At 39.1% G+C, this 26,662-nt stretch overlaps 2 protein-coding genes across 7 annotated transcripts in view; both read right to left on the bottom strand.

Annotated features, from left to right (window-relative positions):
- The window catches only part of lipeb (lipase, hormone-sensitive b), a 42,762-nt gene extending 24,254 nt beyond the window's left edge, over window positions 1–18,508 (bottom strand). The window contains exons 1-8 of one of the 6 annotated variants that reach the window (XM_012881919.3): window positions 18,355–18,507; window positions 17,888–17,942; window positions 8,758–8,798; window positions 3,980–4,221; window positions 2,699–2,983; window positions 2,331–2,421; window positions 1,956–1,982; window positions 152–297 (exon numbers count right to left, since the gene is read on the bottom strand). In XM_012881919.3, the coding sequence (XP_012737373.3) occupies window positions 152–297; window positions 1,956–1,982; window positions 2,331–2,421; window positions 2,699–2,983; window positions 3,980–4,221; window positions 8,758–8,798; window positions 17,888–17,942; window positions 18,355–18,445 (978 nt within the window). In that variant the 5' untranslated portion in view covers window positions 18,446–18,507. Of the gene's footprint in view, window positions 1–151; window positions 298–1,955; window positions 1,983–2,330; window positions 2,422–2,698; window positions 2,984–3,979; window positions 4,222–8,757; window positions 8,799–17,887; window positions 17,943–18,354 lie in introns of those variants that run through there. The other 5 variants (XM_036135193.1, XM_012881920.3, XM_021308323.2 and 2 more) reach the window with 5 other exon arrangements.
- Window positions 18,509–18,720: 212 nt separating this feature from the next.
- On the bottom strand, window positions 18,721–24,653 carry cd79a (CD79a molecule, immunoglobulin-associated alpha). Its single transcript, XM_012881924.3, has 5 exons — window positions 24,499–24,653; window positions 21,716–22,033; window positions 20,765–20,880; window positions 20,546–20,608; window positions 18,721–19,314 (listed from the first exon to the last, which is right to left on the bottom strand). Exons 1-5 carry the CDS (start codon window positions 24,536–24,538, stop codon window positions 19,189–19,191), a joined length of 663 nt encoding a protein of 220 aa, XP_012737378.2. The 5' UTR covers window positions 24,539–24,653; the 3' UTR covers window positions 18,721–19,188.
- Window positions 24,654–26,662: the final 2,009 nt, after the last annotated feature.

The raw sequence follows: 26,662 nt of genomic DNA, 5'->3' as shown, positions 1-26,662 counted from the left end.
GGCAAAAAAACACTAAAAGAAAGAAAAGTGATCTTCCCAGAGACACATAATATAAGTGATACAGCTTCACAACTACAATGACCAAAAGAAAAACAATATCAAGTGTGGATTACAAATATCTTACAATGTGCCCGTGTAGGAGAATACCCACCGACAGGAACTCCGTCTCTGTGATGTTCCAGAAGGCCTTCCAGAAATGCACATCCAGGTTCTGAGTGATCCGTTCAAATTCTGCCCCTCTCAGCTCTGGGTCGATGGCGTACTTCCCGGAGGTAAAGAAAGAGCTGGCAGCCACACCTGGGGAAGAGGAAGAAGGTGGACGCAGTGAGGAAGATATACGAGTGGGTTAACGTGAAGGAGAAAGCAGGAGCAGAATAATGGAAGAAAGAGATGGAAAACCAAACAGAGGGAATAAAAAAAAAAAAAATAAGCCGCAGGACAAGAAAAAAAAAAAAACAATATGCACAAAAAGTCACTGATAATGAAAAGGTCAAATACAGGGGGAAAGCAAACTAAATGTAATCAGGACACAGCAAACATCAGAAATAGAGACAGTTGAAAACCTTTTGGGCCCCATTCATTAAAATAACATTTTTTGCGGCAAAAAGAAAAGACCAATTTTAAAAAGAAGAAAATGATCATATTGTATTTTGCACCTGCTTTTAATGTGACATTTACTGTGCATCACTGCAGGACAAGATGGGTAGTGTAAAAAGTATACAGTACAGGTGCATCTTAATATATTCCAATTTGATGCTAACTTAACATTTATTTTAGTGATTTCATTTGAAAACATAATCTCTCTCTGATATATTATTTCAAACACATATTTTTGGTTAATTAAAAAAAAATGAAGACTTGCACGTGACAAAAACCCAAAAGTTCAATATTATGTAAGACCTATACGATTAGATTTTTAAAAGGTTTTATGGCCTACCAACACAGTTCCATGAATGGGTGCTAATACTTCCCCAACAGAGCGTTACTGACAAGAAGACGGCTCTTCAGTCGTCTGTATTCAACAATAATAATAAAAAGAAAGTTGAGTGGGATGGAAAAAGTGCAGCAGAAGTGCAAAAGGATAACCACGGCCTTCAAAGGATCGATGAAGCAAAATTTATTTAGGAGTTTGGGGGAGATTCATAAGGTAACACTTTGCAGAGCCATGTCATGTTCAGATGTTGGTTAACTGTGTTTTATCAAGTCAGCAAAGACATTTACATTTTAGAGCACTTTGAGAGACTTATTTGAGACGCTAATTTAATTTTCCACCAGGACTTGGCATCTGCTCACGTAAACAAAAGTATAAGTACTTACTTTAATAATCATGGTGTCACTGTTCGTGATTGGCTAGCACAATCACATGACCTCAACCTCACAGACAATCTTTATACTATTGACCAAACAGTATATACAAGATGGATTCACTGTTAAAGGGGAAATTCAGTCATGGAAAAGGAGCCCCTACCAAGTACTGAGTGAATATACTGTACTACTCCCCAAATTTCGACATCATTTTAAGTAGGCCAATATTCATGTATGTCAAATATGTTTCTTAATTGATCTTGTGCTAAATATTTTTTTCTGAAAAACAAATTTTGGGGTTTTGTAATCTGAAAGGTAGAAATAATAATATGATAATGCCTGAAATGTACAGTATCACTCCGTGTGCAACAAATTAGAATAACATGAGTTTCACTATTTGAACAAAGTCTCCACTGGTTTGTGAAATAAATTATCTTTTTGAAGATTTGCTTGAAGTTATTGAGATGCACCTGTAAATTACACTCAGAATTTATTGGAAAATAAAATTCAAAAACATCTAACACTACGCTGAGGAAATAAAAATATTCAGGAGATAAGAGGGCGTGGTATAAAAAAAAAAAAAGAGTCATGTCATAATGTCTTTGAAGTCGATAAAAAGGACTACAATGAAAAGATTTCAACACACTCACCATACGGTGCAATACCTCCTGCGTCCACTGTGGTGCAGCAGAGAGCACAAGAAACCATCAGAGTGGGGGTATTCCGTTTTTAGTGTTATTTATTTAGTCCGTGTGTGCGCGTGTGTGTACGCCACTCGTTTGTATATGATTCAGTCTCCGCGCTTAACTGTGTGTGAATGTTCAAAACATTCTGAAATATACAAGAAACGCTCGTGCTAGCCCTCGAGACTGCAAAGGGATGAAAGAGCATCTTAAATCTGAACACACAACATCAAAAAAGGTACACAGTCAGGGGCCAAGGAGGAATGCAGAGGAGGTGTGAGGATAAATGGGGATGGTGCTTGAACGAGAGCAATGTGGACTGGATGGTGAGGCAACACTGACCTATTCCTGACTGATGACGCTTATAGTTTTCTCCAAAGGCCACAAGGCCGATAGCGATGGTCTGCAGACATGGTCGGATGGCCGGAGTAAACTGCAGAGAGAAAGCGATGAAAAACAAACACGTCATTTATATTCCAATCCTCCATCGGTAGTAAAAAAAGAAGCAGGCAGGGAGTGAACTTGCAATAATACAAATAAACTTGTTTTCCCTTAGCGCTCCGTGTTTTGGCTAATTCTTCAGCAGTTGCTCTTATCGGGCTCTTTTTTGAATAATATTTTTTTAAACATTTAATCAAAGTTAATTCGTACCCTACCTGTTTCCCACCACTTCTCTCTCTCTCTCGTTATTACATGCGACCTCATCTCACCTGAAAGCCCAGGCAGCGGCCATAGAAACACCCCTTGTGCATGGACGCATATTCCCGGACAAAACTCTCGCTCAGCCCGCTTTCGTCCTGGAAGAACAGGTTGCCGTGGCTGTTGTCGTGTAGCAAGCGCTGGGCCAGGTAGAGCAGGGCGCGCAGCTGACACAGCGCATTGCAGTACGCTTCAATCTCCCCCGCGTTGTGCGCCACCCGAAAGAAGATGCTGCGACGGTTGGCCGTGATGTAGCGCCCCTTGTGGATGATGTGGAGAAGACAGCAACGCACGACCTGAAAATAAGCATTGCATTAAATTTCAACAAATTTCGTTTGAAGAGAGCAACTTGATCTGCATGTGTCCTGTAGCTTTTGCTAAACGATAGTTTGAATCTTGCAACTACGCCATAAAGGGGAGATTTCTTTAGATTGAACAACTAGTAGTTGTCGAGTCAGCAGATTTTCCACCTGAGCTATGGATATCTGCAGCTCCTCCAGAGTTATTATGGGTCTCTTGGCTGCTTCATTGTATAAGACTCTCCATACCCAGTCTGGCAGTTTATGTGGATGGCTATGCCTTCATGAATTTTAAATGTTGTCATCCTCTTCCTAGCTTTAGGTAGTTGAACTATGCGCCATGAGATGTTCAAAAGCTTGTCTTTAAATTTGCTTTTAAATTCCACACACTTTATGTACTAATTAATTTTAAAATACATTCACGTTTGTGGCTGTAAGTTTAGAAATCAAATAAATTCAAGGGGTATTAGCTGATTTTGTGAGACCCTGCAAACATGTTAAAGAAACCAGCAGCAGTAGAAGAAAGGAGGAGAAAACCTGTAAAGATCAGAGAGAGATCATAAATGTGGAAATCAAGGGGCTGGAAAACAGAGCCGCGTTCATTTGGCAAATACCTTTAGGTATAGCGAGCCGCACCGATTGAAGGTCATGATGTTTTATCGACAAGTGTCTAAGATAAAAATACATCGGATACAGTAGCGGTGGGCTACGATGCAGCCGGAGAATTCATCTAACCCAATTTGCAACACAAAAATCAATCTCTGCAACAAATGTGCCGACCTTGAAACAAAGTAATACCAAGTCAAAGACGTAGCAGCCAGTGGTTTCTCACCAGGGGAGGGAATATTGACATGAATCTGCTGCAGAGTTAAAGATTTTTATCCTCCAAGCTGCAGCAGGTTTGAAATAATAATAATTAAAAAAAAACAACAACAAGAATTTAAGCTTTAAATCCTGCAGACAAAAACACTTTCAAAGCACCGTGCAGCTTACCTTGACGAGCGAGCGATAGCCGTTCGCAGGTATGTGAGGGTCAAAGTCGAAATGGTGATAAACAGCAGCGAAGGCCGAAATAACAGGCTCCAGACTGCGAGCGTGCTCCTGGATCAGTTTCATGGCCACCACCAGCCGTCGGCCCGCATCGCCCTGGGTGCCCTTGGCCCCGCCCGAGAAGAAAGCCACATTTTCTTCACACACGCTGTACAGGGCGGCAAACACTGCCTGGGTGTCCATCACTGAGAAAAGCACAAGAAAAGGAGATCTGTTGACTGCGTTACAGTATCTAACGATGACGTTTTTGTCGGGAATCTCCCTTTTCTTTACTGTATGTCTACTAAACCGACCGGCTTTGTGATAAAATGACATTTACAACTTTATCCGATGAGAATAATTCAATCTCTTAGGTTTCTGTAGAGGTTAAAAAAATAATAAAACAGGCCGTTGATCTTGCTAGAACAGCAGGAGAACATCCAAGAGCAACACTGCACCCAGTGGGACGTCATCAGAATTATCCAACACAATGTTCTTAGTCTGAATAACTAAGCCCCTGCAGCCTGGTGTACAGAGGCTCCTGGGCTGAAATGTGTTAAACAAGGCTTGAAATTAAACGATGTAAACCCAGGCTAAGCAGCTAAAATCCCCATCAGATCTGCATGGAGCACGAGGAGAAGGCAGCGGCCCTCTGCTAACAGGCCGCTGCTGAGAACAGACAGATTGGCCAGAAACTGGAGAAAAAGGAAAATACCCAAACAAGCTCATGTAAGAGTCCCAAAGGGAGGCGAGCAGCTGAAATCACACAGCTTGGTATGTTTATCAAGTACGCTCTTGGAGGGCAACGACGCAGTACTGTCTGTCCCGTTTGGACCGCGCTTCTCTGTTGAGTCATCCGAGACGTCAGTTTCCATTACAGCAACGGGAACTAGCTTGTGGTCGCTAGTGAGACGCGTAAGATAAGACGACGTCTTCCCAACAATGGCAGAGCTAAGAGGAAATGCATAAAAGAAATTTACGCTGGATCCTTTAAACGAATAACCTCACTCTGTACCGGGTGTTCTCCGTTACACCCGTATACGTCTCACCCTTTGTCTTGACGGATTTCTGGGTCACGTCAACAAATGCGCTGATATGTCGTATTTGCTGGCCTACTGTGTTGCTAAGGCTGAGAAGCCGTTCACGTTTGGTGAAGAACTGATCCTTCCTGCCACTAAAGACATGGTCCATGAACATCCAGGAGAAGCTGCGCAAAGACGACGGCCTTAAAAGTAAAATTTGAGGGTAGACTAGACATAAGCAACACATTTCGGTTGAGTTTGTCTTCCCTACCCCTACATGGGACCGTTTTAACGCAAACAAGCACAGGGATCCCACAGTTTCAGCTGTATGATAAGTGGTATTTTTCAAGCACTTTATATTTGGGCATAGTTATATTATTAGATTTAGAAAATGCCACTGTTTTTAGGTCAGTTGCATATTTCCACGTTGTTGTTCTTATATGCCAGCCCCTAAAGGCCGGTCCATGAAAAATATTCTCTGATATTCAAGCAGTCTGTGGCACACACAACAACAAAAAAAATCCTCTTTTTACATGTTTCCTGTGGTATTTTAGACAATTCCTATTTTGAGAAGAGCTCCAACTCTTTGAGGCTGTCCAGAAATCTCAAAGAAGGCATTCTTTACCTGAAAAAAAAAGGGTTTCACGGAAATATGGATCTGTGGCCAGAAAAAGGATATAGAGAGCGGTTTTGCTACAAAGATCTAGGCCGGAGAAGCCGGTGGAGCTCCATGGAAGTAACAACAGGTCTGTTTGAAACACTTTTTTGCCCTGGGATTATGAAACACCTGAAACTTTGGATTTATGGGGAGTAAACAACCAAAAGCTGAGGTATGAGGACAACACAGTTTATACGACGTAAACGGGGCCATGGCATGCCACTGCACCCAGACGTCAGTTCTACTACCTTCCTTCCCATCTCTGAATAAATCTCCATATAATTCTTCATCGACCTTGAATTTGACTTAGAGACTTTGCATTCACTGCTTTATTCTCGGGTTTGTTGATATAATGTAATCGACACCAGAGGTTGATGCTCCTGATGTAACGGCATCAATCTTCGTAAACCCTTGGCTGCGGCTTGAACTGCCTTGTGCTTGCCATCAAGCTTTATTTACAAAGAGTAAATATGGGCAAACATTTGAATTGACATGGTGGGTATTTTGGGAGAAAAGAAAAATCATACTGAGTGAGAATTTGTCTTCAGGCTCACAGGAGTAATTGAACCATAATGATCACAATTACTTTGCTTTTCCCTCTGATCACAGCTACCAACAGAAGTAGCTATTTAGGTTTGCTGTGGAAAAGAAAAAAATAATATCCTGCCTGACACCTTTAACAGGACATTAATCAACAAGAATATTTCTGAGGAACCTTAGTTGGCTTTCCGTTTTTTAAGGCAGGCTTTTTAATGGATTTTCAGAAAAGAAACAAACAAAAAAAAAATCTGTTGCATCTGAGGCAAACATTCAACTGTTTGTTAACTCCATTTGGCTGTTTATAAAAAAATATAATAAAATAAAGCTAATCTTCTGCTTGAATGTTGATAAAAAGGCTGCTAATGCTCGCAAAAGGTCCTACCAAGCCAGGGAATCTGTAAATGTACCTGGATTGAGTCCAGACAAGTGTCATCTTGAAAGGTTTTAGGAGACCGCTGGTGCTCATTGCTGCGTAAAAACGTCGGGTTGACTGGTCAGAAGCATTTCCAAGACATTAAGCTGCCGTCTCTATAATAGAGCGGAGTTGATGTGTGAAAGGACCTTCATTTAGTATGATTAAAGTTTACTCTAATTGCTTAGAAGAAGTGGCTGCACAGCACAAGTCTGGAGACGGGTCTCTCTGCAGATGTCAGACGAGTCAAAAACAGTGCAGACACTTTGTTGTTGCAACAAGAGATCCATGACTCCGGCAATTATCAGTGTCTCTTTTAAGAGAAATGGCCCTAATCTAAACTAAAAAAAATAAAATAATAAATACTGAAACGTGCGAGGCGTTATAAAAACGGAGAGTCACAGAAAAAAAGAAAAGAAAAAAAAAAGGCTTCATTTACACTTTAGGCTAACTTAGATGTTTAGGTTTTTAAGCTATCCAAGAGTTTAGATGATACGTTTTCCCTGAGGAAGATTGCTGTACTGAGAATATTCAGTTGCTGGCCTGCACACCAATAAAGAGCTATAAATTACTACAGTATTACATTTAACCAGTCTGTTTCAGACAAATTTCACGTCAATTCAACAAAGTGAAAAGATTTCTTTGTGCAACACAAGCTCATCAGATGATTTCATGGAAAACTTCTCTACCACAGAAATTCTATTGAGCTATTCCTATAATTGTAGCCGCCGATATTAAACTAAAACCTCATAAACCTCGATCTCAGCAGAGCTCTACGTTAGGTTTCAGCTGACACTTTTGAGGTGGGAGTTACCGGAAGGTTTTTCAGCCGGTTCTGTCAACATGTCTTCAAAAGGGCAGGTTTTCTTTCAGCCGTAGCGCTTTAATTTAAAACAGAAGCTTACTAAAACAGAACCAGGCCAGGCAGGAGTGAAATTATTTAGCATATTTTTGCCTAACAAAGTCAGAAAGACAGCAAAGGCACCGCAGGGGTGTGTTATATCGGAGTTTATATCCACTCACGCTGACATTATGCAAGCGTTAGTCATATGAATTCATCACAGGGATCAACGACGAAAATCCTCTAACACTCAGAGCGGCTCGGTGGCCAACAACAAACGCACATGCATGCATGCATGGCTCCAGGGGTGCCGCTTCCCGTCAGGACCCGAGCAGCAGCCCAGGGGATTACATATGGGTGAGAATGTAGCATGTGTGGCACAGAGAGCAAACAACGCAGTGCATTAAACCGCAAAGAACACCTGAAGAAAGCAGTGGGTACAGTGACAGCTCCAATCAAAGAGTCAAACGAATGACACCGCTGAAGTCAAACGAGCATCGGCCTGCAGCCAAAATACAAATTGCATTGCTTAATTAAAGCGTGTGGGGGGGGGGGCAGCTCTCTCGCCACCTTCCTCCTCTGAGCATGGCCTGATGTTGACAGAGTAAGCCAGGGATGAACTTTACGAACCCAGATCACCATAAGCGGTTTAGAAACTTAATAACAATGAAGTCTGCAGACATTACACCCCCGTGTAACTTCAGCGAGCGCACCGCATGCAAATAACATGCAAATGAAAAGCAGCTCGGCGAGCCGCTACCGTCTCACCCGAGTGAAACAGACTTCATCTTTTTTTTATTTTATTTTTTTTGACACGAGATAATGCACAAACGTGCGTTCACACTCCAGGCAGAAGAAGAGCCGCCGACCTACGCTCATCTATTAGGAGGAGAAAAAAACATGACTCACCTCTCGGCCTTCCTCAGCTCTCCGGAGCCTTTCTGAGCGGCGCAGGTGGTCGGCTAATGAATGAAGTTTGCTTTTGTGCTTTAATGACAGATGCGGTCACTGTGAGCCCACTAGTGCCACGCTTTTTAAAGATGCGCATGGTCTCGCTCCGCATTAAAGATGAATGACCGCGAGCATTAATAAATCATGTACAACAAGCAACACCAGCAGCATTACTGACAATGGCTCCTATGGGGGCAAAAAGGGGAGCTTGCTAGAGTGGTTACTGACAGAATACAAACTATGGGTATGGTTTAAAAAAAAAAAAAAAACACTCAACAACGGGGATAATATCATCTTTTTTTTTAAATAAATGTTTACCAGTATCAGAGTTCAAGGCTTTGTCGATGTCAGCCTCCTCTCTTCCACGAGGGCATGAAGAAAAAGAAAGCAGAGGTAAGTAAGAGAAGCTTTGATGTGGACTTGTTGCTCCTTCGTCTTCCCCGTGTGACTCTTCACTTCTCTGCTCTATCTGTATTGAGAGTGCGCCATATTTCTACTTGGAAGCAGCGTGGCGTCCTCCTCTATGCTCTGTTAGTCCCACCAACCCCGGCTTCTTAAAAAACACAGGACATGGAGAAACAAACCCATTCCAGTTTACCATCTCCCCTGTGACAGAAGGCTACGTTGCCCATTGGCTGATCAGCTTGCAACACCCTGTGAACTTTAGCTCAGTTGGCAAAACCTTAACCATAACACTGAGAGATACAGCAGCTATGACAGAAAAACAACATTTCAGATGTTTTTAATTAGATATGGTATTTAAGAAAAAAGGTCACCCAAAAGGAACAAGTGTTAACAAACAAGTTAACTCACAGGTTATAAGGCAAAAGAAGTCATACCTTTAGAGCTTTTTTCCCCTCCATTTTATTACATTAGCTTGTCCCCAACATGGCAATGATCCATAAGCCATGTTGGGAACATACCAAAGATGTAGAAGATAGTGCTCTGGTCAGATTACACCAAAACATCACTATTTAGACTACATAAAATCCTGCGTGCGGTGGAACGCTAACATTGCCCTGAACGTACCTTATCTTTGGTGAAACACGGTCATGGTTGCATCATGATGTGGGGATGCTTTTATTTAAAATAAACAGAGAAAGGGACCAGAGCTGATAAGAGCATGGGTGGAGCTGAATACAGGGCGATCCTGAGATGTACCTCCCAGCAGGACAACATCCATAAACATACGTCCAGAGCTACGATGGATATTATTTTAAAAACTTGATTTTATGTCAAGCATTTCATCTGGCAGTATACCTGAATTCAAAGTGCAACTTAATACAAGCTGTGAAACAGGCTTTTAAAACAAGAAGGCGGCCTGCCATTGTAAACAATGAAAATATGACAAAATGTTTAGTGGTGTTACACAATGAGCTAAGGACAGGCTTCACTTCACTTTAAACTAACTTAAAAAACAAAATAGGTGAGTAAATTAAAGTGCCTCGTATTACGGTTAAAAAAAAAAAGTTTCCTTTTTACAATATTTTGAAAGTATATTTTCCTACAGATATTCATTCATTAATTTATTCATCAGACTCAAGGTCCATGTTGACATAATAAAAATTAACACAACAAAGATCATATATTCAGCACTGCCTGCTATTCTCTTCATGGAAGCCTAACGAGCGCACTGGCAAAATAAAATCCAGATTTTCCAAAAATTAAATCTGAATAAATTGTAAATTTGAATGAATCGATTAAATCGATTTATCGCCCAGTCCTATGTGTTAGAATGGTCCGGGCAAAGCCCAGACCTAAATCCAATTAAGTATCTGTAGAAACCCCAGAAGACTTGCAGCGGTAAAGGCAGCGGGAGGCCATTCTACAATAACTGTATAGTATTCTTTTAAACGATGCATCATTTTCCTTCCTCTCCACAAACATAGGCTACTTTCTGTCGGTCCATCGCATAACCTCCCAGTGAAATACATGATGTGTGTGGTTGCAGCGAGACAAACTCTGAACATGTCGGCGGATACAAATACTTGTTTTTCTGTGAATATAGATTAAATTAAACTGCGTGTGAAACCAGGGGCTGAACGGAAGGGTTTCCAGGGTAAAAACACAACCTTCTACAGCTACTCTGGGTTAAAGTAAATGTAACAGATACATGAACAAAAGAAATAAAACCAAGAATTAGTCAGTTGTAATTACCATACCTGTAATGTCATCAAAACTGTATATTCTTTGGTCTATACCGAAGAATATACAACAATATAGTAAAACTCAACAATATAGTAATGATATACTTTAACAGCTGCCAAATTAGTCTTTGAGTTTAAAGGTGCATAGCCACGTTATTTTACTTTATAATTTATTTATGTCAGTAGCTCACTCTGGTTGCATACATAGTTTTTATGAAATATTATCACATCCTGCTGGTGTATTAGTTGTTAATCTGTGTTTTATCCTTTGTTTTTGCTCAGTTTGTTCATAAGTAAAGCTTTTCGTGTTTATTTTATTTTAACGGAAGTATGTACTGCGCATCTCCGACGGAAAGGGATAAAACAGGGAAGCAGCTAACGGCTATCAGCATCTCCAAGTGAAACAATGAAGAAAGGTTGGCGATCCAAAGAAAATAAGTGCAAAAAAATTATTCCAGGGGGGAAAAAAACACTCAAACGTCTTTATATTGTTTATATTTGTTAATCTTGCCCGAGAGCGAATTATCTTTGGCTCAAAAAGGACCATCAAAACACAATCGAGAAGGAGGCTTGGTGTATATAACCTTATTTTATGATCAAACAGTTTTTGGTATTTTTTTATAAGCATATTGCGTATATACATACACATTTAACGTTTAAATATAGAACCTCTGACCAAAAAAATACTGCTCATTAAAAAAAACTAAAAAAAAAAAAAAAAAAAAAAAAAAAAACACAGCAGCATGTGCCAACTCTTGAGAAATGTGAAGTTGCACACAGCCAACACGTGAAGACTGAGAAGGAAAAAAAAAACAGATGAAAATAATCTGAGGAAATTCTGGGATGATTTCTCCTGTGGAAAACATGACCTAAGTGTAGACTTTCTGACTAATATAACCGATGCCTGTTCCATAACTGGATGGAGGGAGGCGCGACCTCTCATCCGAAGACACAAGCACAAACACCACCACATCACTTAAGAAATATGTTGTTTTCTGTTATTACAGCTATTTTTAACAACTTCGTCAAGCAGATCCTTTACCCTATCAGCACTTTTAAAGGGCTTATAAAAGACTTGAACATTATTGACCACCAATCTGATTTTTATGCTTTTAATGAATGCATTATTACTGTAAAGTTTTTTTTTTTTTGCCCAGCCTGTAAATGTATACATTTTGTTTCAGGTTTAGTAAATCACTTTTTTAATCTAGAGCGTAAAAAGGATAGTTAAACGTAGGAAAACTTTGTCTTAAAAAACAATAATATTGCAATGGTTGCATTTTAAAAAACATTTTCCCTGTTTTGAGCATGTGGTCTTACGGCCAGAGCATACAGTTGGACTATAAAACAAAATGCTTACCAAGATAGATAACTAAGCTATAAATGCAGAAACATGTGCTAAAAAAAAAGACTCAATCACTTTAAAAAAAAGTTTCTCAATGCTTTATAAGTTTTAAAGACTTCAGGACAACATACAAGGAATGGATAAAAAAAAAAATAAAAAATAAAAAAAACTTTAGAAAACGTCTGCTATAAAAAAGGTCATAAAAGCACACTCTAGCCATTCAGGATTAACTACCATTCAAAAGTTTTACCACTCAGAATTTAATATGCAGGTTTTGGACCAAAGTATAGAGTGATTTTCAATCATAGGCAGAAGAAAAATCCTGCAGGATTCGTTTTAGTGCAAGAAACACGACAACTGTTTTCTTCCACTCACAAAACCCAGACTAAGACTTGGTTAGCATCACAACGTGATGACGTGCTGACCTTCAATAGGACATTTCTAAGCCTCAGCAATGTTGTACTTTTCCTAATCTTATCAAAGCAAGCTAATTTAGCAAAGTTATAATCAGCCCTAGAACCAACAAAGAACCAGTTTGTTCCTTGAAACGGAACATCCCCACCCCTAACAATTGCCCCATGAGTTGATTCAGGTTCAAAGTTTTAAGGTTTGCTCATATGGGGAGAAATCCTGCCACCTGGATTTATATGGTCATGTGGTTTTTTTTAGGCTTCATAAATCAGAATATTTTATCAATGTTAACCTCCTAAGACCTGAAATTTTTAGTCCAACACAGGCTTCTAGACACTTGAAAAAACAAAAGAAAAATTTGTTTCTCCTGTTTGATCAATTGTCAACGTCGTTTACAGGTCAGTCAGGAGGAAGAAAAATATATGTTTATAATATATATGTAAGACAAACTGAAAATTTTTAGGTATAAAAAGCCTATTTTTAGACTAAAATGCTGAGGTCTTATAAGAGGTTTGCTATATTTTATAATCTGATCTATAACAGACATATTTACAAAACCTTCAAGAGTAGAAAGGGACACTTTCAGCTTCTCGCTGTTGGCTTGTAGCTTCACCGGTTAAAAAAGAAAAATAGATCCAACAACAAAAAAGCTCTTCTGCCACAAACCATATATGTGTCAACATCAGGGGGATTTTCTGCAAACACTTTGACAAAAAGTATTTAGAATATTTTTGCCTATAGTCAAGTGTTGGGGAATGTGGTTACACATGAGTCTCAAACGAAAACATCACCAAAATTCTAGTTTTATTCGGTTCAAAAAGTAAAACTCACGCTGTGTGTGTATATTATTATTATTATTATTATTATTATTATTATTATTATTATACAAATAAAAAACACACAGAGGGATTCCTTTCAAGTGTTTATTTCTGTTAGTTTTGATAATTATAGTTGACAGCCAATTAAAACCCACAATTCAGTTTCTCAGAAATTAAGAATATTATGTTACAATGATAAAAAAAAATCTTTTTTTATTATTCAGTAAGGTTTTGTTGAGAAAAGGGGACTGGACTGTTTCTCAGTGAACCAAAGTCAAAGTAAATGTAGCATTTTATTTGGAAATCAATGTTCCAGAGCCTGAAGGAAGAGTGGCGAGGCACAGGATCCACGTTGCTTGAGGTAGAGTGTAAAGTTTTAACAATCAGTGATGAGTTGGGGAGCGATGTCACCTGACTGGTGTTGGCCCAACAAGACAGAGATCACCGCAGTGATCTGCCCAGAGAATTTAGAGGACTTTATGCTACCCACTGCTGACAAGCTTTGTAAAAAAGGAGATTTAATTTTCCAGCATGACTCACCAACTGCCCACACCGCCACAAATAGTAATATGTTGGTCGACAGCCGTGGTACGCATCGTTGTGCTTGATTAACAAGCAAACGGTCCTGACTCAGACTCTATGCTATGGGGGCCAAAAATGTAAAGTTGAAAGTAGACGCTGGCAACTAAAGTGACATTGTCTTTAATCTACTAAAATAGAAAAAGCAATGGTATTGTACTCTTTTTTTTGTTTTTACCTGGTCAATAAAGTAAATAAGGAAACGTTTGATCGATTTTTTTCATTAACATAAATAATAGGCAGATAGTTTTGTAAAAGCAGCATATAATTTAACTTCAGTGGTTCCATTTGATCTAGAATGGGAATCACCTTAACCCATCTAAAATGTTATTTTATTCTGTTGCGCTTCCTTTTTAAATACCACTTGATATACATAGATTAAAAAAATGACAATATTTATAAAAAGAAGTATTAAAAATGTTTATTTTACATAAAGTTAAGGGGAACTCTAACCCTTCTGGTTCAAAAGTCAGTATTGGTAGCCCTTTGTAAGACACAGTACCAATAAAGGATACATTGGCACTGTTGGTACACCCAAGACAAGATCAGGTGTACCCTAGGGCTGGACGATAATTCGATAAGATTAACATCGATCGACAGACGTGTGGTTCAATGGAAAAACGGGGTCAATAAAAAGTTATTTTGCATTCTAGCCTATCATGTAGGTTAATACCACAGTCATTACATCCTCCCAACCAATCACAAACGTAGACCCAGGAATGATCCATCACTAAGCGTCAGAAAGTTCATAGAGCACATGTTCTTTTTTCCTCTATATTGTCCAGCCCTAGTGTATCCACAAAGGTATTTTGTCGTTTAGGCTCTGCGTCGCGTCTTTTCTTAAACCATGATGTTGTAGCTTTGCCTCTTTCTGTAACCCCTGTGCGCTTCACTCTCACAAATAACGATGGTGTCATCCAGTGTCGTGCGTTTGTTATGGCTGTTAGTAGGGTCCTTGGACTCTTCCCTTCTAACGAGCCCACTCTACACTGCGTGTCCCTTGCCTGATCCCCCTGCATGGTGCTCTGTTTATTTCACATGAATTGTCTGCACATGCCCGGTATGTTTTGCATGTTTCTTTAGAAGTATCACAGCTCCACCAATGGGCCTGGTTTAGCTACTATAGCCTTTCCAGTCGTGATGCGTTCCACTTGTGTGGATGGAACAGTTTTTCCTAATCGTTTGTGAAAATGTAACATGTTCCTCTCCGTGTAGACAAAGCCTGAGTTTCAAAACGGTTGGTGACTCCGGCTTAAAGACCCAACAATGCAGATAAGCTGAAGGTAGTTATTAAACGTGCATAGCCATGTTTTTAACTCAGTAACTCCCTCTGGTTGCGTACAAAGATTTTATCAAAGATTATCATGACCTATTAGTTATTATTTAGCCGTTTTATGCTTTGTTTTTGCTCAGTTTGTTAGTAAATAAAGCCTTTGGTATTTATTTTCAATAACAGAGGAAGCTAATGACTATTAGCATCTCCCAGTGAAACAATGAAGAATGGTCCATGATCCAGTGAAGAGAAATGCAAAAAAATAAAAACAAATGATTCCAACAGGGAAAAGATGAGAATGTCGCTGGAAATACAGTATGAATGTTGGTGTTCACTGAAGCGGACGCTAAACCTGCCGATTGCTCAGACGTGAACGCAAAGTTGATTGACGCGAGTTCTGATATGAGGCTCTTAAAGTTGTTGTAGATCGGGTTATTTAATTGATAACGGTTGGTCTTCGATCACGCCGAGCTGCCGCTTAACTGCAAGGCATTTCAGAGGGTCAGACTCAGTCCAGCATTATTTAACTTTGATTTATAAATTAAACAAACCGGCATTATGATCTGAGTTCTGCGATACTGTTGGTAGATGCCGTCTGTTTATACATGTTCATCGCGCCCAACGCTGGATTCCATCTAGCCTCAAAAAGAACTAAATAATTTAAAAATCTATCTCTCTCTCTATATATATATATATATATATATATATATATATATATATATATATATATATATATATATATATATATATATATATATATATATATATATATATATATATATATATATATATCGATCGATAGATAGATAGATAGATTTGAGATAAATCACAACATTGTAATTTGGAGACCTTTTTTCAAATAATACGATAATGGCATAATAACGCAAGTATATCCTCTCGAAATACTGTCTCAGACAGATCAAGTGGTTTGCCGTCATCACTTGTCTTAAATCCAGAAAACTCCCACACTGCAGCGGTCATATTTGGCTTTGACACCAATTCGTTTTTATTTTCGAACTAGCGTACTTTGAGCATGTGCCTACCTGACACGATTTAACTCCTCTTACACTGAGGAAAAGACAAGGAAGGGGTGAGCCGACCGTACTGAAAGCCTTTGTTATCAAGTCTCAGAGAGAGGAGAGGGAAACACAACGGGAGAAAAAGCAAGCACACATATGCAAGTTATCAATCTTATTTTAATCGTGTGCTTTAAAGTTATCGTCTGATTAAATGATTTATTGTTTATCGTGACAGGCCAAATCAAAAACACTGTCAAGATTGGAGGCTTGTGTATATAGCTTTATTTTATCATGATTCATGGTCAAACGTTTTTTGGTCTTTTTTATAAGCATATAACGTGGCTATATACCTTTAAAGCAAGCTGGGCATCCTAAAAGCTTCAGCATTGCCACAGCCTGATCGCATTCATACCATGCAAAATAGTAGCCTCGTGAGACCATCCTGATCTCGCGAGCTTTCAAGGTTTCACTCGCAGATCAGTCTGGATACTCTCCGTTAAAGAAAATTTGGAGCCGTTCACCAAACGAACGTCCAATCAGCGTTGGCTTTGAGGCGGGTTGAGGTGTGACGCAACCGGAAGCACGACAGTTCAGTCTAAAGAACATGGCGGCTTCAGCCGATGAAACTAGCGTTAGCGTGGCTATCGAGCAAGTTTTATTGGAATTACAGAGTATTTATTTGCTGAGCTAACGAGCCTTTACCTGCAGCAGCAAGAGTAGCTTGGCTTGTGGTTGTGTTTTCGTCGTCGCTCGTATCTGATTGGTTTATTTGGCCCGTCTATCACCAACATAGGCCAATCAGCTAACCAGTATTTTCGCCCCTTCCCAAAATTACTTCAACGGAAGGTTTCCAGATGGATATGCGGAGCAAATCCATCTGGCGGAGTCAGGTAAGCAAAATAGAGGCAATGATATCAAATTTCTGTATACCAAAAAAAAAAAAAAAAAATTCCATTTTTGTCCCTATGTCACATTGAAATTTTCTGAGAAACTGAATTTGATCTTCCATAAGCCATGCTTTACTTTAATATGGATTCTAAAATAAACCCATCTGTTGTTTCATTTACTGAGATGTTCTTTATTCCTAAACTACGTATACATAATACATAGGGTATGGAATGGAAGAAGAAAGGGACGAAACAGTTAAGCGTACTAATGAAATGGGGATACGGATTGCCCAATAGTAGGAGGAACAATCTACAAGGGCTCTGTAGTGTGCCAGACAATGAATGGCCTTGCACACACCGACAATGGCAACAACAGGAAACCAGTAACAATGAGCCTGCACACGCTGACCCACACAACAAATGTGGGGCTTAGTTCAATGCTAATTTAGAGAGGAGGGGAAAAAAAAAAAAAGTAAACTCTTTCTCAATCAGATCTGATTTGCAAAAAAAAGTTAGGCACCTTATATAACAAAAACGATTAGGTGAAAACTGCTAATCTCATTATACGAGCCTAAGACAATTAAACAGCCAGCCATTACAAGGGGATAATTCAAGATCTTGTGAGACAACAAGAAAACACTGTGGCTGGTATGTAGTAGAGCCTTCAGACCGGTTCGTGTGTCATGTTGCATTCAGAGTTGTGAAAGGATAAAATAAGATGCAGGTCATTCTGATAGATGACCCCCACCCCCCTGCAGTTTTCTGTCTCAAATCTGCTGCCATCCTTCAGGAAGCTCCTTCATGGAGTCAACCCTCTCCCGTGTCATAGCGCCAGATCACCGATCTATTGTCTTAAACCGATCTGTCCACAGCGCAGATAAGCCATCCCCATTCACATCACAATTACATCCGCTGCTTTAATCCCATCCATCCAGTCCCCCTCCCCTTTTAGTTACATTGTTAAAGTACCTGCTGCTCAGGTTGGTGATGTCAGGGTCAGCTGCTGAGACTAGAGGCGGAGGACCTGAAATTGTTATATGAATACACATGAGAGCCTTGTAATCAACAACAGCGAGTTCAAGTAAAAGTGATGCTACTGGTGACATATATGTTATAGTTTGCTGCTGCCAGTAACTAACAGGGAACGCTGTTCACTACAGACACGGCAGGGAGAGAGAGGCAGACGGTTGCCTAAACAGCCTGTGTGAATATAATAAACATAACATGTTCGTTTCTGACTGAGTCTACCGGTACGGCGAGGTTGCTGTTTACAAATCCAGCGGTGCTACCCTAAAAAAACGGCTAACCTAGCTGCTATGTGTTAGCTGTGGGGGAGAGGAGGAGGGGGGGGGGACGTTCCGTCAACAGAGGGGCAGTAATCCCAAGGACAAACGCCGGGGAGCGAGGCTGGCACTGCGGAAGAGAACCGAACTCACCGACAGGAGCCTCTTTGAATTTGGAGGAGCGTCTTCCATTCATGACCCTCTCCAGTCTGCCGTTCCCTCCGCCCTTCTTCCCCGACGCCATCTTCGCCCCCTCTGTTTATGCACCGCCTCTCATATCTCTCCTTCATACTTACCTGGGAGCGCGGAGGCCCCGCCCACAGCGGTTGGTCAAGCGAATGGAATGACGGCTCCTCGGTCCAGTAGCCAATCACGACGCCGATTGGGGAAAAACCTGTGTTTACGTGGTTCAATAAGCCGCACATTAAAGACGTTTGTTGTATTCAGACATTAGACGCGTTTCTCTACTTTTGTTTTATTTTGCACTCTTTCAGTTTTGTAAAGGTTACACGGAAGAAAATCATTGTGAAGGTCTAAATGAACGTTATACAAGCTAATAACTAAATCATTTCTCATATATATTGCTAAGCAAACAGCATGATGGTTAGAAAACTTAAAAACAAAATCTCAAACAACAACAAAAAAAGAAAAAAACAAACTACAACACATACATTCTTAAGACATTAAATCTGCAATATACATAAATTAATTATTTGTTTGTATCAAACATGATTGGTTCCACAAAGATCCTTGCTGCAATGAATAGATCTGGTGGTAAGACTGTTTCACCACAAGCTGCCTTAATCTTAAAAGCCTGAATATAGTTAGGCAATATGAGTTTTATAAACTAAAAATCTGCCTGCAATGTTCAAAACGCTTATGTGCTGTAATAATAAAAAAAAAAATCCCATTGTGTGTCAAAATCCGATCACATTTCACACTGTTCTCGAAATAGACTCGTTGCTTTCACCCTCCTTCTGCTTTCATTCATGGTTTCTCCAGCAGGATTTCTTCCTTTTCTTCCACAGTATTGCACACATCCTGGTACTGGCTCTGTGCCTGGGAACGTTCAATCTGATCATATGTTGTACCACAGTCTTCCAGATTCAGCCCCTGGTGTATGACAAAAGCACAAGAAAGTTTTTGAAAAAGTGACCTTTAAAATCTATGAAACCTGCTAAATAAATATGAAACTATTTAACTGTGCTATAGATACACTGGAAAACAGAACTAAAAACAAGTAAAATTCTCTTCAAGTGAGTGCATTTGTCCTTGATTTAAGCAGGTAAGTAAGATGATTTGCCAATGGAATGAGTATTTTGACCCCTAGAATAAGCTAGTTAGGTATTCTGCGCTCGAGATAAGATGGAGATTAGTTGTTCCAATTTCAAATGCAAAAATCTTATTCCACTGGTAGATCATCTTATTTATCTGCTCAAATCAAGGACAAATTCACTCACTTCAAGAAAATGTTACTTATTTTTAGGTCAGTTTTTGCAGTGTCACATTGCAACCACAAACATTAATGGATTTTATTTGGTAGACCAGCAGTAAAAAAGATATTTTCAAATAAAAATAGGAAAAGTGAGGCATTCATTCCCCTTTACTCTGATTTCCCTGAACACATTTTCAGAAAGCATGTGGAAAATATATGAAAGAAGGGACTCTAGTCACGTGAAAACCAAACTTAATCTTTTGGCCTATATGCTCATAACACTATGTGGCAAAAACACAAACAAAAAAAAACAAAAAAACAATGAACACTTCTCACACTCAATCACCAGTGGGAATCATGGTGGTAGCAGAATCAAGCTGTATGAATGCATTTCTTTTGCTGGAACATATACGTTGGTCAGAGGTAATGAGAAGTGAAATATTGGAAGATCATTATTAGGAGGCTGCAAAACCTTGAGACTCTGGCAAGGGTTTACTTACCAGGATGATGACCCTAAACAAACAGTCAGAGCCACAATAGAATGGTTTAGATCAAAATCTATGTGTTCAAATGGCCCAGTCTAAGTCCAGAATCACACCCTATTGAGAATTGGTCTCAAGGATTAAACAAACTATTTATACAAGATTACTGAGTTTGGGTTTTTTGCAAAGGTGAATGGACCAAATGTCTAGTTCTAGCTCCGAAGCCGTCTCAGACCTGTCCCTAATTACCTCTATTTGTAGGAAAAAGAAGAAGAAGAAAAAAAAAACTGTGTATAATTTTCCTTGCACTGTGTTGCTCTATCCCTTAAAAACGCACAAATACACCAATATTTGTTGGTTGCAAGCAAAATGACGAAATGCAAACCAGTTTAATCAAGTACTTTTGCAAGGATGGTATTATTTTCACCTGATAGATGTTCTCCTCTTCTTGTTTTGTTTTCTTGATCTCCAGCCTATTTTGGCTGTTTGACTGTGAAAGGGAAACAGAATCTGGTAAACAAAGAGGCTAAGCAAAGGTAAAAGAGCTTTGAAATGGATCTGGTTGAACATGGAGGGATGATATCCATCTCTGTAACGTCAATAGATCAGAGGGTTTTGATAAATATGTGAAATGTGACTTTCTGACCTTGAACAAAAGTGAGACGGAAGGAATGATCACACACAGCAGCAGCAAGACTCCTTCAGCTGTCAGGATCTTGTTTTTGGTCTTCTCACTGAGGTTTATCGTCTTCTCCATTGGCTCTAACCATGCAGAGAGAGGTTAAACCATCGTAACATTGGGTCCCCTTCGTGGCACAAGTAAATGGCAACAGAAGAAGGAGGATAGACGCTCTCATCTAACCACGAGTTGGAATTTATTGAACGTAGTATAATAAAAGAAAACCCATTTATAAACAAAGACAAGAAGAGAAACGGAAAAAAAATATCTAAGAATACATAAAAACACCAAGCAAAATAAGAACAATGGTAAAGCATAAGAACACACGCTCAAAAGGAGTGGGTAGAAGTATAAACTTATTATTAAACCCACCCCTTTTCCAGCAGCAACATAATTTAATCAATCCCTAACCTCATACTGCTTTCTTTTGTAAGACTGTTTATGTAACACTACTTCTAGCATGAAGACCACAGTCTAGTGTGCAATCAGTAGCTTTATTAAATCAGATTAACATATCTGTGCACATTAATGTAGGTTGCCTCATACATGATACGCGGTTATAACTTTCAACGTCTAGCCTCTCTATTTAATAAACTTAAGCTACCAGATGCACCTATGTGCAGCGCACCACACACGTTTTATTACCATGTGTAAATGTTTGGTATGTAATAATTAACAACGCCTATTAAGACCAGTCTCATGAAGATTAGCCTCCCTACAATATGTTGAAATTGTGCCGATCGCACAAATCTTGACAAGACTAAGGTTAACAGGATTTGGGGCTTATGAGGTGTAAGCAGTGCTTAAGCGCTCGCTTGACTCCACACGCATGCACATGTAGTGGGCACTCCTGATTGGCTTGCCCTGCAAAGTGCGCTCTCACATCCCCTCCCCGCCCCTCCATCCCCGCAAACTCACTGAAGACCTGCAAGTAGGTGCCGTGCGTCAAGACCTTGCTCTTGTTGAAGAGGCACTGGTAAAACCCCGTGTCGTTCAGTTGGACTTCATTCAGGGTTAGTTGCCCGCATTGTGTGCCATTAGGCTCAAAGTAACTTTGAATAACGCTTTCGGACAGGATGACCGGGGTCATTTGGGAATTGCGTGAAATATGCTTCATCCAAGTGAAATCTTTAGCTCCATTCCTGAAGCAGCATTTCAGGACAGCACTGTCAAAGAGCTGGACTCTCAAAAATGGTCTGTCTGGCTCTAATGTCATCTCAGCTGAAGCAACGTTACCTGTGGAAGAAGAAGAAGAAAAGAAACTTACAATGATCATATATTCAGTTTAGGGTTTTTTGCTGTCAATTTCAGCTTCTGCTGCCAGGTAAAAGAGAAAGGATGATGAAAAACAAAAACACATCGGCATAAAAACAACGTTTAAACAATGGCATTCGCAGCACAGAAAAGCCACCTTGCTCTAAATTCTGTGGGAATCGTGCAGTGAACAGTCAGAATGTGTGACTGTCCTCTTCTTTTTGTTAAAAAAACTGTTTTATCTGTATGTTTGACACTGCAGAAGATGAAAATAGTGTACTCTACCCCATTTGCAATGAAAGGGTTGAATGGAATAATCTAGCCTATAAAGTGACAAACGCATTAATTCATGATTCCATGTGTATTCCATGATTATATAAGTGAAAGCTGAAAGATCACACAATCATACCCAGCTGCTGATTCTTTGAAATCCAATTATTAACTTATAATAACAATGTGGGGATAGAGGCAGCAAAGGTCAGACATGCTGGTAATCGTGCATTCATATTGTTCTATGAAAAACTGTACTTTGATTTTATAGGTGATTGAGGAGGGTAAGGCATAACGAGGTGTGGGTAATTAGGAAGCTTAACTAAAATTAGCTCAAATGCTTTGAAACAGAAACCTAAACCCTGAAGATGAAAACGGAAAACCCATGATGAAATGGATTCAAGAACTGACGAAATGGCAATGATTTATCAGCTTAGGTCAGGGGAGTCAAACATACGGCCCGCGGGCCGAATCCGGCCCGCCGAACAATTTAGTCCGGCCCTGTGGCTAAATGCATTATCAGTATAAAAAAAGAAAAAGGAAAATACATTTTTTTTCCCCCAGTGTCAGGTCTGGCAATGTGGCAATAAGAATTAACTTGTCAATGCCAAAAAGAGCTCATTAGATTTGACTTTCACAAGTGGAGCAGTACTGATTTTGCCATAGTGCTCCGCTTGATTTATGAATGTGAATAGTTGTAATATGATTCATGCGGGGAATATCTCAAATGATATGGACACTACAATGGGAAAGTAGGAGACGAAAGGAAGAACAAGAAGAAAAAAAACAAAAGGTGAAAGAAAGAGGAGATAAAAGGAAGAGAATGATAAAACAATTATTGAAAAAAACATGTACTTTGTTTAATTGAAAATATGCAGTTCCTATATTGTCCACGAGCGCTGTGTTTTAATTAGCAGATTAAGCTTCAGGTGTGGAAAAATTCAAATCATTTCTTAATTTTTATCTGTTTGAAAAATGTGAATAAATGTTTTTTCAACATTGTATAATCACTGTTATCAGTTCTTATGCATAATGCACAAGTAAATGTTTAACTGAGTAAAAGTATTGTTGAAATTGGACATACTTTTCTTAAAAACACTGAGGTTATTCATAATATATTGTGTAAAAGTGAAATTCATTTAATATAAAAATTAAAAAAAGCCCACATTTTTTAGTTCCATTTAATCTTGCAATGAGTTTACTCATGTGGCCCTCTTGAGATCAGATTAAGCTGAATGCGGCCCCTCAACCAAAATGAGTTTGACACCCCTGGCTTAGGTGATTGAAGGCCTACAGTTAACTGAGTAATATAACAATTAGAAGACACACCTCAGTAAAGTCAAGGCAAAGTCCAATTTTTGAAAAAAACACATGAGCAGAAGAGATAATTTGCTACTTATTATTCTTTTAATGGAAAGATTATGTCTTGTTATGTTTGCATGTTATGTGTAGTCATGTGCATTTTGAGCCAGCGTCTGCCCCATCAAAATTTCACTATGGTGACACATATTCTTGATTCTTGATGACACACGGACTGGCCAAAAGAGAAATGATGCACCATGTCGTTTTTAGCCCAATCGCACATTCAAAATGCCTCTTTTAAGAAACATTGTTAAGAAACGTGTTTGAGGTAGAGGAAGAACCTATGGAAGTTTGAAAATGTATCTAAAAGAATGCAAAATATCAAGACCATTGAAATGTATGTGTGAGTGTGGAGAAGAAAATGCTAAGTTTTTATACCTGTGTCTCGATTACTTATGTTGATTTGGAGAGTTTACACAAATGTTTTTATTCATGATTGTATAAATATTCCTTTTATAATTTTTCCCCCCATGTTCTGCATAAAAATGAAGAAAAAAATTCATTAGCCAAACAATATAATAACTTAAAGCTGAAAATTAAATGCATTTTAATTTTAAAATGCATCCCAGCAGCAGAGCCATCTGTGCAGACAGGAAACGTGGTTCACTGAAGAGCAGAAGTGAAAACAACTAAACACAAAGATATAAAGAATACAGACTAACATGAACACAGCCTTTGTGCAAAACCAAGAGTCTAAAACGCAATATTAGAACATCTGAAACATTTAATATGTACTTTACATTGAAAATAATTCCTCTTATCTGAGCAAAATTTTAAATATTCATCAATCTTTATAAATATGTCATGTGACTTACCGATCAAACTGCAGAGAACAAAAAACATAAATGCTCCCATGTTTTGTTTTGTTTTTCTTAAATTTTTTTTTCTTAAAAAAAAAGTTAGATAGTAAAAGAATTAAGCTCAGGCAAAACTCTCCCCGAGTGTTTCAAAGCTTCCCTTTTCTGATAAAACAGCTTTTCAGTTGGTCTATGTCGAGGTTTCATGCTTGGATGAGTTTAGACCATCCCACATTTTCATACATTTTCATTCTGAACACAATAAAATTTGGGTATTTTTATACAGACACTCGTAGGTATGTAAGGCAAGGCAAGGCAAGGCAATGCAAGGCAAGGTTATCTGCAGAGCACATTCAGTAACAAGACAATTCAAAGTGCATGTGCAGAGCAGAAGGAAAGAAAACACAGAGAGGAAAGCACATTGCCATGCAATAATAGCAGCAGAAGATCCAAAGTCAACTCTAAACAAACAGGTTTTTAACTTTGATTTAAAGGAACTCTGGGTTTCAGCACTTTGACGGTCGTCTAGGAGTTAGTTCCAGATAAGTGGAGCATAAGAACTCAATGCTGCTCCTCAATGTTTGCAGCCTTTTCAGCCTGCTGCCCTCAGGGCCATGAGCAGCCAGTTGAGGAACAGCTTCAATCACCAGGCAGTCAGGGCACTCAACTTCCTTTCTGCTCTGCCCCCAATGTCCCTGCTGCCACACACACACTGAACTCCTGCACTTTAGCCCAGCATTGAAATGCCCCCCCCCCCCCCCCCATGCTTTGTTTCTAACTGTGCATCATGCACTTTAACCAGTTATAAGCTGTTGTTACATGCTGCATTCTACCTCATTACTGCTACCACAACACGTCACTGTTTGTGTGTTTGCTGTTTAACGTCGAGTTAAACCAACATTTCTAAATATATAACATGGTTGTTTTGCACCTCTGTCCTCAGGGTTGTCAACGTGAATGCTGAAGTCTCCCACGATAATTAAACAGTAATAATCAACACATCAGATGAGAGGTCATTAAAATGGCTGAAAAAGTTTAACTTTGGACCTGTAAACACTCAAGAACATAGTTCATACAGGGCTCTTTACACGGAGAGCGAAATATTCAAAAGCCAACTTTACCTAGAAACACCTTTTTACATTTTAGTGACTCACTAAACAAAGTTGCCACCCCTCCATCTTTCCTTTGCTGTCTGCTCTTACAAAGAAAATTGTAGTTTTGAGGCATCGACTCTATCGGAATAGGTGCCCCATTGAATTCATGTAACCATGTATTTGTCCTGCTGGCATCTGGGAGGAATCGTCCTGTATTAATGGTGAAGGTCCTTTTTCTGGCTATCTTTATCTCGGCTGATTCAGGCAGTTATTTGTTTATGCACCTGCTGAACTTTGTTTTAAAGGACAAAGCTGCTGCTGCAGAAGAAGACACAGAATAAAAGTTTTTGCAACCGGAGTGTTTTGCTGCAGACCTATTTAGACAGAAACCATTGCACTTCAAAAGATGTCTCTTCTCCGAGAAAATATTAAAGTTGTCAACAAAGTTCACAGATGTTTTATGCATGCTTGTTTCAACCATTTATAGTGTCAAGAGGTCTCAAATAAAAAAAAAAAAAATCTGTAAATGAGTAATACAACCATACAACTATTATATATATATATATATATATATATATATATATATATATATATATATATATATATATATATATATATATATATATATATAAACTTAATTCATTGCTCAGAGTTAAGATTATTTTTTTTGTGCAAGACATTTTAAGAAAGTATCAGGTTATTACAAGCTTCCAAGATTATTTAAATGTAACTTTTTTAACACCGAACAGATTTCACAACTTCATTAATCACAGTTAAGAAAAGCGGAGGCTGTATCTTGAAGAACAAAGGACACCATTGCATTTTGACACAAGATATTGAGGGCAGGCATCATCAGCAGACGGCTCCTCTGTTAAAGCAAGAGTTTTTGGCAGCTTGCTCTTCCGGTGCACACAGGTGTGTTTTAACACAATGCCAGGCTGGAAAGACATCAGCAATGATCTCAGCAACTGCAGTTTTTCTTTCATCATTGGACGGGTTTTGAAAACCATTTGGAAACAAGCCTACAGCAGGAGAAATGACTTTAATAGGTGGAAAACAGGAGAGAAGCCAATCCCTCTAGGAATGGA

The sequence above is a fragment of the Fundulus heteroclitus genome, chromosome 3 (genome assembly GCF_011125445.2).
Source record: "Fundulus heteroclitus isolate FHET01 chromosome 3, MU-UCD_Fhet_4.1, whole genome shotgun sequence".
Taxonomy (NCBI): Eukaryota; Metazoa; Chordata; class Actinopteri; order Cyprinodontiformes; family Fundulidae; genus Fundulus; species Fundulus heteroclitus.
The sequence above is the reverse complement of the archived record's forward strand: the minus strand, read 5'-3'. Positions and strand labels throughout refer to the sequence as shown.